General features: G+C 41.4%; 1 protein-coding gene across 1 annotated transcript in view; it reads left to right on the top strand.

Moving 5' to 3' along the window:
• Positions 1 to 2,302: 2,302 nt before the first annotated feature.
• LOC102305005 (titin) overlaps positions 2,303 to 10,894 on the top strand; it is a gene marked incomplete in the record, with an annotated part of 64,154 nt that continues 55,562 nt past the window's right edge. The window contains 2 exon segments of the mRNA XM_042226241.1: positions 2,303 to 2,619; positions 6,228 to 6,449. Coding sequence (XP_042082175.1) covers positions 2,553 to 2,619; positions 6,228 to 6,449 — 289 coding nt within the window.

The raw sequence follows: 10,894 nt of genomic DNA, 5'->3' as shown, positions 1-10,894 counted from the left end.
GGGGGGGTTACAGCTGCTAATCCCAGTGCTTCAGTCTGGCAGCAGTGAAACACACAGGCTGTGTTGGACAGTAAAACAGGCACCGGATTACAGATTAAAAGCAATTTCTAATCTTCTTTTGCACGGCTCTTCAGATATGGCCCAACTTGGCGATGTCTGAGCTCCAGCTGACCTACAATAAGATAAGACCTTCAACTTTCCACCATCTCTGCTCGTCACAGAGGTCACCAGAAAACATCAGAAGCCTCGCGTATGAAAGTGCACAGGCTGTAGGTCTTCCTCAAAGCCAGAAGTTTTATTTTTACTCCAAATCCTCAAAGAGACACAATCCCTCACCCCCTCGCTCCCCCCAGCCGTTAGCCTCACTCCACCTTTCATCAGTCGGGTTCACCTGAAGGAAAGAGGTTTGAAGTTCACAGCCATTCGAAACAGTGTGAAGTTTTTAGGTTTGGTTTCATGTGTTAAAGTCGCACGAAGTTTGGTTTAGTGCTGCAGTGGTTGGATAGAGCAAAGTAAAGGCACCAGTTCAGGAAAATAAAAATGCAAACAAGTTACTGAACAAAGATTTGGTAATTAATTTTTCTCTCTTTTTAAGCAAGACAGTCTAAAATAATCTGGTTCCAGCTTCCTCAAAGTGATTTTATTTTTTATTCTTTTTGGTTGCTGGATGGGGGAAAAAGGAGATTATGATCTGTCAGCATGTCCTTTGGGAAAGTTTCATCTAATTATTCACTCATTAAATATTAAACCATTGTGGGAGAACTAAAAGAATTAGATTAGTTTAAGGCTTTTATCTGAGTAACATGATGACATACCTGACAGTGTTTGCCTGCAGCTTCTCCAGTACGACTGTATTTTGTTGCTTTTATATTGTTTTTATAAGATGGACATAAAAGTATTTTTTATATACTGTATTTATACGTGTTTGGGTTTTCTGTTCGAGAGCAGAAACTTGGATGTGATCACGGTTTGTGTCTTTCTAAAGTGAATATTAACCAAATGAAACTAAGTAAAAGTCGGCTGATTAAGAAGAAAAGTTTTTAATTGAAAACTGAAAATTGCAAAATATGTGTACACATAATGTATTCATTAATCAGCTTAGGACAGTTAAAAAGTAGTAAAAAAAGATTTTTGTTTTAAAGTGGGTTTATTTTTCATATTTGTTGTTAACACAGGGATTTTAATTGTTGCATTAGTGATAACAGCGTGTTCATGTTTTTCAGGGCTTTGAATGTCACAGTAATTTAATGAAAAAAAAAACAACAACATATAAAGAAAACTATTCACGTATGTTTGAATTACAACAACGTGTATATGGAGGCTCTGTCCCTCTCTCTGATCTACAAGCTTGTTTTCTCTTTATCCAGAGTCAGATTTCTGTAAACGGCTTCTTTACAGGCAGATTAAATAAAGACTTTCACATCAGATATTTGAGGAGTTTAATATTAAACTGATCCATATTCTAAATGAACTCTATTTATTAATTAAGCAGAATATAAAAGTAAAAGTGCTACAGATAAGATGGCAAGAAGGAATTTAAATGTTTTAAATGAGTTTTATTTTGTTGGCAGAAACATCATAGTTCAAGTAAAAGAGCAGTCATTAAAATGTTAATATTTTTTACTGTGTTCAAGTAAAGCGACTGATCTTATTTCTTCTTTTCATCCCAAGGCTCTGCACGCTGTGCAGTTTCAGCTCTCTGATCTAAAATCATTTCTTTTCATGTGTCGGAGTCAGATTTCCTTTTAAAGGACTTCTGCACTTGTGGAACAAACATCATTTGTCTGGAGCTTCCTGGGACTTAAACCCTGAGATGGCATAAGCTTCTGGACTTATTGTATTTGTAACAAAGGCATGAAAGTACATTGAGCGGAGGATTTAAGTATTCATTTATTCCTCCGAGCCCAACGGTTGTCACAGTTTTGTGCAGCGATCAGGTTTTCGAATTGAAACAATGAAGCCTGGAGACAGAAACATGCAGGAAACCGCCAAACGAAACAGAAAAACATCAGCAAAGATTCAAAGGTCCAGCAACCTGAGTCTGTGCAGACATGTGATGTGCTCGTGAGGACCGCTCGGAGCAGTGAGGCCTACAGGATGCCTTGATTGAAAGCAGCCGGGGAACCATGGCACGGCGTGTCCGGCTGGGCCAGGAGGGGGTGTGTTGAGCCAACTAGTCATCGTGGTTGACAGATGCCCCCAGAAAGCCACTAACAGGATGACGCCTGCGCTGCGAGGGCTGCGAGGTAAAGACGGATTATGTCTGAGCAGTAGATAAACAGATTATTCCAGAAACAGTGCCTACTTTTTTAACCTCGTCACTCTTGCCACACTTTGCAGCAGGTCCTGTTCTGGATCGGTTTACGCTTCCACACGCATCCTGGAATTCATCGGGAGCGTTTCAGCAGCCGCTCAGGGTCCCCCAAATGACACGAGGTCGACCCATGCCCATGATCTCCACCTGAGCCAGAGGAGCCCCCTCCTCTCCGCTGACACCTTCCCTTGTGCTGCTGGATTTACTTTGACGTTCATATTTCAGGAGACCGTCCTACATGATGCTTTGGGCGTTTGGACTCGCTCTGCTGCTCGCCGTCGCTCCGCAGGCTGCCGTGATTAAAGGTGAGCCTCGTTGGTTCGCATTTTATTCTTTGCAAACAGAGAGGTTAGATGTGAGGGTTTAAAGAGTAAGGCTATCTATACTCGTACTAAACTTGGTCACAATGTGAAGCAAAGCCTATTACGATTGCGTAAGTACTTGGCTGTGAAGTCATCGTGGAGTTGGACTGTCACTTTTCCCCCGAGGATACCAAAAAGGCAGTTTAAATGCATGGTGACATCGCAAGAAGTTTGCCTTCCTCCAATTATGTGTGTGCAAACATGTCCTCAATGCAAATGGAAATGCAGAAACAGATAATGGCAGTTCAGTAGATTCATGGCTGGCGTGCTGACAGCTTGACAATTTGAATTACAGCTTTCTCTCCTCACTTATTCAGGAAAGAAAGAAAGCTAAAAATCTGACAAAAGAGGGGCTGATAATCAAAGTTATAAAACAAAGTTCACCTTCACTTCAAAACATTTCTCAGGCTGTTTATTTCTCCCAAAAGCAGCCCGATGAATTACAACCCTCACTTTGACTCATGCTGTCCTAAATTTATCTACAACAAACCTCTTGTTTAGGAGCGTCCTTTTGGTACACCGAGTGCTTCCAGTTTTAGTGTGTGTGGGCGCCTGAAGGAGAGAGTCGACCCTGAGCAATGACTGTAAGGCAAACGCTGAACTCGGCTCTGCTCCATGCAGCAGATAAACACAAAACAGAGAAATGCTGAAGGACTCACACAGATTAATGTAGGGAAAGATCACGGCATGTGCCCAAAGTGAATGTGAGGGATAGGTGGAGGTTTAGAAACAAGAACATAGAGAGAATCAGAAGAAAAGGTCAAAAACATGGAGCTACATGCAGCAGCAGACAGCTTTATAAAATATTCAACACAAAAAGGTTTTATTGGTGCAATTTGGTGGTGGTCTCTTTCTCAGTTCAGTCATTAGAAACCTTTAGAAACATTTCTGCATCACTCACAGGTTTAATATCTTTAATTAATCCGTTTCTTTTTTTCCTGATGTTCCCTTGTTTATTAATAACACATACTGTATCATTTACAGGTATTACTGCTCCTTCAAACTGAAGCGTCGGCAGTGATACGGAAGGATTTAGTCACATTAATGCTGCATAAAAAAGCACATCATCAAAATTAACCTGGACATTTTCAACACTGCAGCTTCTTTGGATAGAAAACGGTATCTAATGAGAGCAAACTCAGAAGTGAAGTATTTAAATACTTTTACATCCCACCATCACCGTCAGTGCAGACAGTAAAAGCTTCGGTGTTCAGAAGATGTCAGGATTCATAAATTTTAACAATTATGATGTTTACAGTTAGAGAACTAGAAAAAATGTGCATAATTTACAGTTATAAAATCCTCTGATTAAAGCTGACTTTAATGTCCAAAATCCATCAGGTTCTGTAGGATACTGAGGATTTAGTCACATTAATGCTTCATAACATATCTTGGAGACTTTCTTCTGCATTCAGCTGTAACGCTGCAGCTTCTTTACGATTTATTTTCTTTGCAAAAAATGTCACGCATGTAAATATGTTATTGTCATCTATGTATGTTGAACTAAAATAAACTTAAAGGTCTGTAAGAAAGAAAAAGAAACGGGATACGTGTTGTGTAGCAGCATGTTAGGAGGTCACAGAAAGTCAGCGTCTCTAGAAAGATCATTTAATACCAGCCTTCAAACCACTGACACTTCGATACTGATAACCTGAAAGCTTTCAGGGACTCGCCTGTAAGAACACAAATCTCAGTCACAAATCTTGATGCCTACGTTGTTGTGCTCTGTAGTCATGTCCATGACATTTTAATATAAAGATTTGTCGAGTGATTATTGTGTAACTAACCGAGACAGCCAGAGGGGAGAATGTAAAAATTAGCTGTGATGATAAACAAGTCAAACTAAGCACTTCCAGACCTTTTACCCTCTGAATGAGACCACTGAGGGAACAAAGTGTGGATCCAGTCTCCTCATCTGGGCAGTGATGTTAGAGTTTGCATCTGTGTCTGCTAACATGCTGCTTAAATGCTACTAACACGCTGCTAACATGCTGCTTAAATGCTACTAACACGCTGCTAACATGCTGCTTAAATGCTACTAACACGCTGCTAACATGTTGCTAACACGCTGCTAACACGCTGTTAACAAGCTGATAACACACTACTAACACGCTGTTAACAAGCTGCTAACAAGCTGCTAACACGCTGCTAACATCCTGGTAATATGCTGCTAACACACTGTTAACAAGCTGGTAACATGCTGCTAACAAACTGGTAGCATGCCGGTGTGGTGTCTGAAAGTTCAGGTTTATCTTATGAGCTAAAATACAAAAACTGTAAATCTGCCGGTTATAAAATACTCTCTGACTCTGTTTACCAGCTCGTAGCCATGAAGCTGTGCGTTTGCTTTCAGAGCACATCTTTGATGATGTGTCCTGTGGAAGTGACAACCATTTTTTTAAATTAATCCTGTGATGTCACTGCTTTTCTTTTACTGCTTTCTCATTTTTCTCAAGTGGAGGAGGTAAAGTTGAGGAGGTAGACTTGAGGTCTTTGCTTATCTGTGAGGGAATAAGGAGGGAGCAATAGTAGTAGAAATGAGCGCCAGAGATTAATAAGAACTAATGGTTAAATGCAGAGGAGTGTATACACATGGTGACTGAAGAAGAAACACCCAGTGCATCATGGGAATCCCCCAGCAGCCTACACCTATTGCAGCATAACTAAGGGAGGATTCAGGTTCACCTGATCCAGCCCTAACTATAAGCTTTATTTTTCATAGACACTGAAGGGTGTCTGGGCCCTCATCTGAGGTGTTTCAGCCATGTCCTACTGGGAGCAGACCCAGATTTTCCCTTTGGTAAAGTCTTTGTGCCCCCTGTTCTGGACATATCAGACTTGGATAAGTAGTTTCGTTTCTGAAGTGACCAGAACTACTTTTGTTGTCTCCTAAAGAGTTGTTTTGCATATTAAATGTCAGAAACTAGTCGTCCAAAGGCTCAGAATATTCCGTTTCTAATGAATAGAGACAGAAAATAGCAAGTTTAATGTGGATCTGTCTAATTACTGAAATGCTAATCAAGGCTTTTTGGTTTATGGACGTCTTTTCTACCTCTGACTCTTTGCAGAGTAAATCAGACCGGCGGTGGTGTCACTGTGGTCCTGATGCTGCTCCATCAGTCTGCGTTTGACTCGTCACGATGTGTGTTTGTCTCTGAAATATCTGGCATCTGTTTATTTACCACAGCAGCGTAGCAGCAGCTGGTGTTTTATCTGCTCTTCACTGCGTTCGGCTCTGATTCCTCTCCTGCAGCTCCAAGCTTCTTCTCCTGTTTGTTTTAAGCCTCTTGTAGTACCAGACGGATGGGGTTTAAATCAGGCAGTGTCGTTTGTGTCGCCAGTGGCAGAAAATGACTCTAAATCCGATTTCGACTGTTTTCAAATGTTGTTTAAATCTGGTGACATGAGCTGCGCTGCTCTTTGTAGTAAACACCACCCATCTGTTGCTCTAAACAAATGCCAGGGATTTGGAACTGACCGCGATCTGCTCTGCAATGACTGTGTTTTGACCCTGAAGTTATTTTTTTACCTCCTCTCTTTGTCTGGCTCAGAGGGCGATGGAAGGATGAACTCGGGGGTGAAGATGGAGGCCGTTGGCCCGGCGGGACTGGCGCAGCTGCTGAAGATGCCCGCCCTCACCAAAAGTTCAGGTTTTAAACCAGAGCTACGCCGATCCAAGAGGTCGGTGTTTTTACACTCTGGAGTGAGAATCTGCCCCCAGGAGACCATCAGTGAAGTGATCGCAAGCCACCAGGCGTACTACCAGCTCAGAGGTACAATTTGTATTAGTCTGGAGACAATATTACCCCCTAATCGCTGTTGTCAGCAGTATTCCTCTGATAAATTATAGGTATACTACAACTGAATTCAAGTTTTATTTATATAGCACCAAATCACAGCAGTCGCTTCAAGGTGGTTTATGTTGTAAGGTAAAGCCCCTGCAATAATAGAGGGAAACCCCTACAATCAGACGACTCCTGATGAGACAGTGGCAAGAAAAATAAAACCCTTTTAACATGAAGAACCAGTCTCAAGGAGGGCTTCTTATCTTACCTTTCCTAAATCAATTGCTGGTTTTCTGCCTATAAATCTGCAAACAACTCCGAATTATCGGCCAAATATTGATATTGTTCAAATTCCTTCTACAAACAGGCCCTTTTTGGGCTTTTATTTTGAAGCTCAAGTGTAAAGAATGTGTCTGTGGTCACCAGGATGTAAAAATCATGCATGAAACCATGAGACAAATATTGGGTTTGGTAAATCTGCTTCAAAGTAAAGTTTAGAAAGGTTTTTTTTCCAGTGGAGTATAGGTTTGATGCACAGGTGCAAAGTTACACGACGTTATGCCTTAATTGGCGGCTCATTATGGGGGTCCTTTCGTCAGAGCAGCTCTTATTTGTATTTTGTGCAGGGCTGAAGGTAAGAAAGTTTCCCACAACAGCAATAAAAACTGTGAAAAATATTTTACTATCTGCTTATTTTCTTTGCAGAAGTGAAAAAAAATGTTTTCTGATGCTTTGGTAAGAATTGTGTATGTGGGTGGATGCAGGAGGCAGTAAACAGCTGAAACAGTCGTGAACCTCCACCCTGTTACAGACTGCATCCATACGCTTCTGTTCGTGACACGGCGTGCTTTGAGCGCCATGTCTCCTCTTTATTCTGGCTGTTTATGAGCCTCACTGACTGGCATCAGAATGAATTTACATCAGTTTGTTCAGAAATGTTCAGAAATCATTTGATGAAGACGGGAGAGGGAATAAATATCAAAGAACATCTGGAGGGATCGGATGACAGCGCTGAATGCACGCCTTATTATTACCTCTTCCTTAAGATGAGGTCCTTACATTTAGCAGTACGATAGAGTGTTGGAACCACTGGTGATGCAAAAATAAAAATAAAAAAAGGTGAGGTGTGGGGATGTAGGGGTTGTTAAAAGTTAAAAAAAAGTTCAAAGAATAGTCTGATGTTGGTGCTCCAGCATGGGGATTTCAGTTAAGTATCAGAAAGGGAAGCAATGCTTTTCCTAATAACATGCACATTTGGAAAGGTAATCTCCAAATTTATAGCTTTTCTTCAACTTTAACTGGCACTGCTCTCACCACTGTGCTGCCTTTTGTTGTGAGAAAATTAAATTTGTGGCTCCACAATTTTTTTTAAATGTGGAGGACAAAGCAATTAAACATGATGCTGTGAATATAATTTTACTGGTTTTAAGTGTTTGCATGCTTTCAAGTCTTAAATTTAATCAGATTGAACTTCAAGAGTAGCTTTAAAAGCCTTAAATTTAGCAGATTTTACCTGCAGACATCTACACAAAGAAAAGACAAAGCTGAAGTCCAGAAGCGTCGGTTTCTTCACACAGTTTCCAGCAGGCAGTTTCACTGTGGAGGAGGGGGGGGAGTGGAGGAAAGCACAGGTACATGATCCCACACTCGAGCCAGCTGACCCGTCACGGCGCCACTGAGGAGCGATGAAGTGAGTCACAGGCGTGAGTCACTCCCCTCCTCCGCACAGAAAAGTGCCGAGCTGTGCAGCTTGTTCAGCACAGGAGCAGAAGCACGGGGATCGTACCTGTAAAACAAAACGGCCTCCGCACGAATCTTCTGAGCGACAGATGCAGGACAGTGTGAGGAGTCCCATGTTTGCAGGTGGTCCAAAAGGTGACGCCCCCCCCCCCTGAAGGAGAGCTGATGAGGCCAGGAAGATCAGACTGCTGGACTAGAAACTCCTCATCATAGATACTTCTTCACATGTGTGGTTTTTGCATGCAGGCTGTATAAATGTGTCTCGTATCTTCAGTTCAGTGTTACCCAAAAATCAAGTGTGCCCTATAACCTTCAGCAGCGGGCGCCCATGTGCATGAAAACATGGGGTTATATATATAAAAGTTCTAGTGTGTGAGTGTGTGAATGTGTGTGTGAATGGGTGGATGACTGGATATGTAAAGCGCTTTGGGGTCCTTAGGGACTAGTAAAGCGCTATATAAATACAGGCCATTTACCATTTACCATTTAGTTGGTCGCCAAAGAGTCCTCACATAATTCAGCTTTTTCTTCGTTGTGCTCATAGCTGGTCTAATAAATCTCTTTCTTTTTAAGCCTCGATCTCATCTGAGTCGCCCCTGATAGAGCAGCTCTGAGATGACGGATGAAAACTGTTTGTGACATCAGTTTTAAATGCAGCTCGCCTTGGGCTGTATGCGTGTTTAGCTGGATACTACCAAAGAAAGACGGGCCAGAGTAGCTGTGGATAAAACATGAATTTCATAAACAAGACGTGTGAATCTCTTCAGATGTTCAGTGAGAGTTTATTTGTGTGTTCGAGGAGTTTTATGACTAGTTATTGTTATTACCGGCCGGTTATTACCAGCACCCAGGAGCTCCTACTTGCAAGAAGCCAAATTAAATGTGTCTTAATGTTTACCCATGTATGCGCAGCGTCTGCAGCCTGCAGAGCTGCGTGCTGTGTCCGTGTTCCTTTATCCTGTGCTGTAAATGTCAGAAAGATCCCGCCCCACTCTGATGGCTTAATTCTGTTTTCACACGTTCACGCTTCATCTCCGCTGATTTTCGTGTCATGCACATATCTTTTCATCTTTCTCGTCTTATCTCTGCTCACGCTCCTGTTTGATCTTTTATCCTCGTCTAACACGGACTTTATTTTCCGATTGATTCAGAGCGGATTAGCTCGAAGTCTCGTGTGTGTTCTGTAAATTTGGACATACCGAAGGCTTCAGTGTGTTGTTTAAAAAGGGAAAATCATACAGCTTTGCTCACAGATCCCACCGATGGACCTTCTTTAGTTATTCCCAGTGAAACCAGACAGAAGCTGACGTTTCCACAGATGGTGGTGGTTCATTCAGACAAAGCAAGAAATACTGGTCTGATTTCTGCAGTAATAATAAGTATTGCATCTTTGCTACCTAAATAAAACCACAATCACGTCTGTGGTGCAGCATTCTCATGTGAATATTTTCTTTCAGTCGATGAAATCATTGATCGTCTTCCTCCACTCACCTTTAAGCATTCACAGCAGACGGCTTTCTCTGTTTTCTCAGTATTATTGTGGGGCCTTACGATACAAAGCTACTTCAGGCAACTCTTAAAGAATTGAATTGAATTGAATGACCCCGGGTGTGACTGTGGTTTAGATTGTTTGTAGATTTGTTCCCTCAGTGTTTCCTGTCTCATTTTTTTGTTAAGTTAATTCATGTGTCACTTCCTGTTTTATTTTGGTAGTTTGTCTCGTGTTTAGCCTAATTTTTTTGATTTTGCCTCCTGTGTCTTGTTACCCTGCTGTTTCTGCTTTACTTACCCTCGTGTATAAACAGCACTGTCTTCCCCTCAGTCTTTGTCTAAGCGTCTGTTAATCTCCCACATGTGTCTCCAGCTTTGGGGTTCTTTTTTTTACTTTTCTGATGGACTTTGTTTTGGCTAGTAAAGAGCCCATAAAAGAAAGGCTCACCTTAGTTTAGTTTGCCTTTCTCCACATGTCTGCAATTCATTGCAGTTTCTTGGTTTTGGAAGACATAAACTGCACGCCTGTTAGACTTCAGCAGAAGAAGATGGATGGACGACTAAACCAATCTTACTGTGCCATCAGTTTTTGTTTTTTAATCCTCCTCAGTTAATTCATCCATCACAGACACTGCTGCAGAGTTAAATACGTCCTCTGGAGGTTGGAGAGCTGAAACTGTCTGATTCATTTAAAAATACCTTGCAACAAATCTGTATTTGCATATATAACATGTACATGTTTATGAATATAAACATCCATAAATGGATGAAATGTTGTTTATATTAAAAAGAATGAGGCTGCTGTGAGGAGGTGGATATTGGAGGTGAGGAGGTGGAAATGTCACTATATTAAAACACATCTTCTTTATTTTAGTGATGTGGCACAACATCAACATCCACCTGTGCAGTTTTTCTGTCATCAGACCAGGTCGAAACCTGATCTAAGGTTTAGGATACATTTGATGTCTGCTGGTTAACTATTGGAGTCAATCTGGATTTAAATAAATTGTCATCTCTGTGAGATGTGACAACACTGGACACTTGGAATAACTTTGTACAAGTTTAAAAGTGCAGATCTGATTAGAAAACGATGTTGTGATGATATAAAGAAACTTCCGGATCCAGCAGCAAAGTGTTCAGTGCTGAACATGGTGTGTGTGTGTGTGTGTGTGTGTGTGTGTGTGTGTGTGTGTGTGTGTGTG

Source organism: Haplochromis burtoni, unplaced genomic scaffold (genome assembly GCF_018398535.1).
Source record: "Haplochromis burtoni strain Fernald_Lab_line unplaced genomic scaffold, NCSU_Asbu1 Contig_203, whole genome shotgun sequence".
In the NCBI taxonomy this organism is placed as follows: Eukaryota; Metazoa; Chordata; class Actinopteri; order Cichliformes; family Cichlidae; genus Haplochromis; species Haplochromis burtoni.
This window is presented reverse-complemented; position numbering and strand designations above follow the sequence as displayed.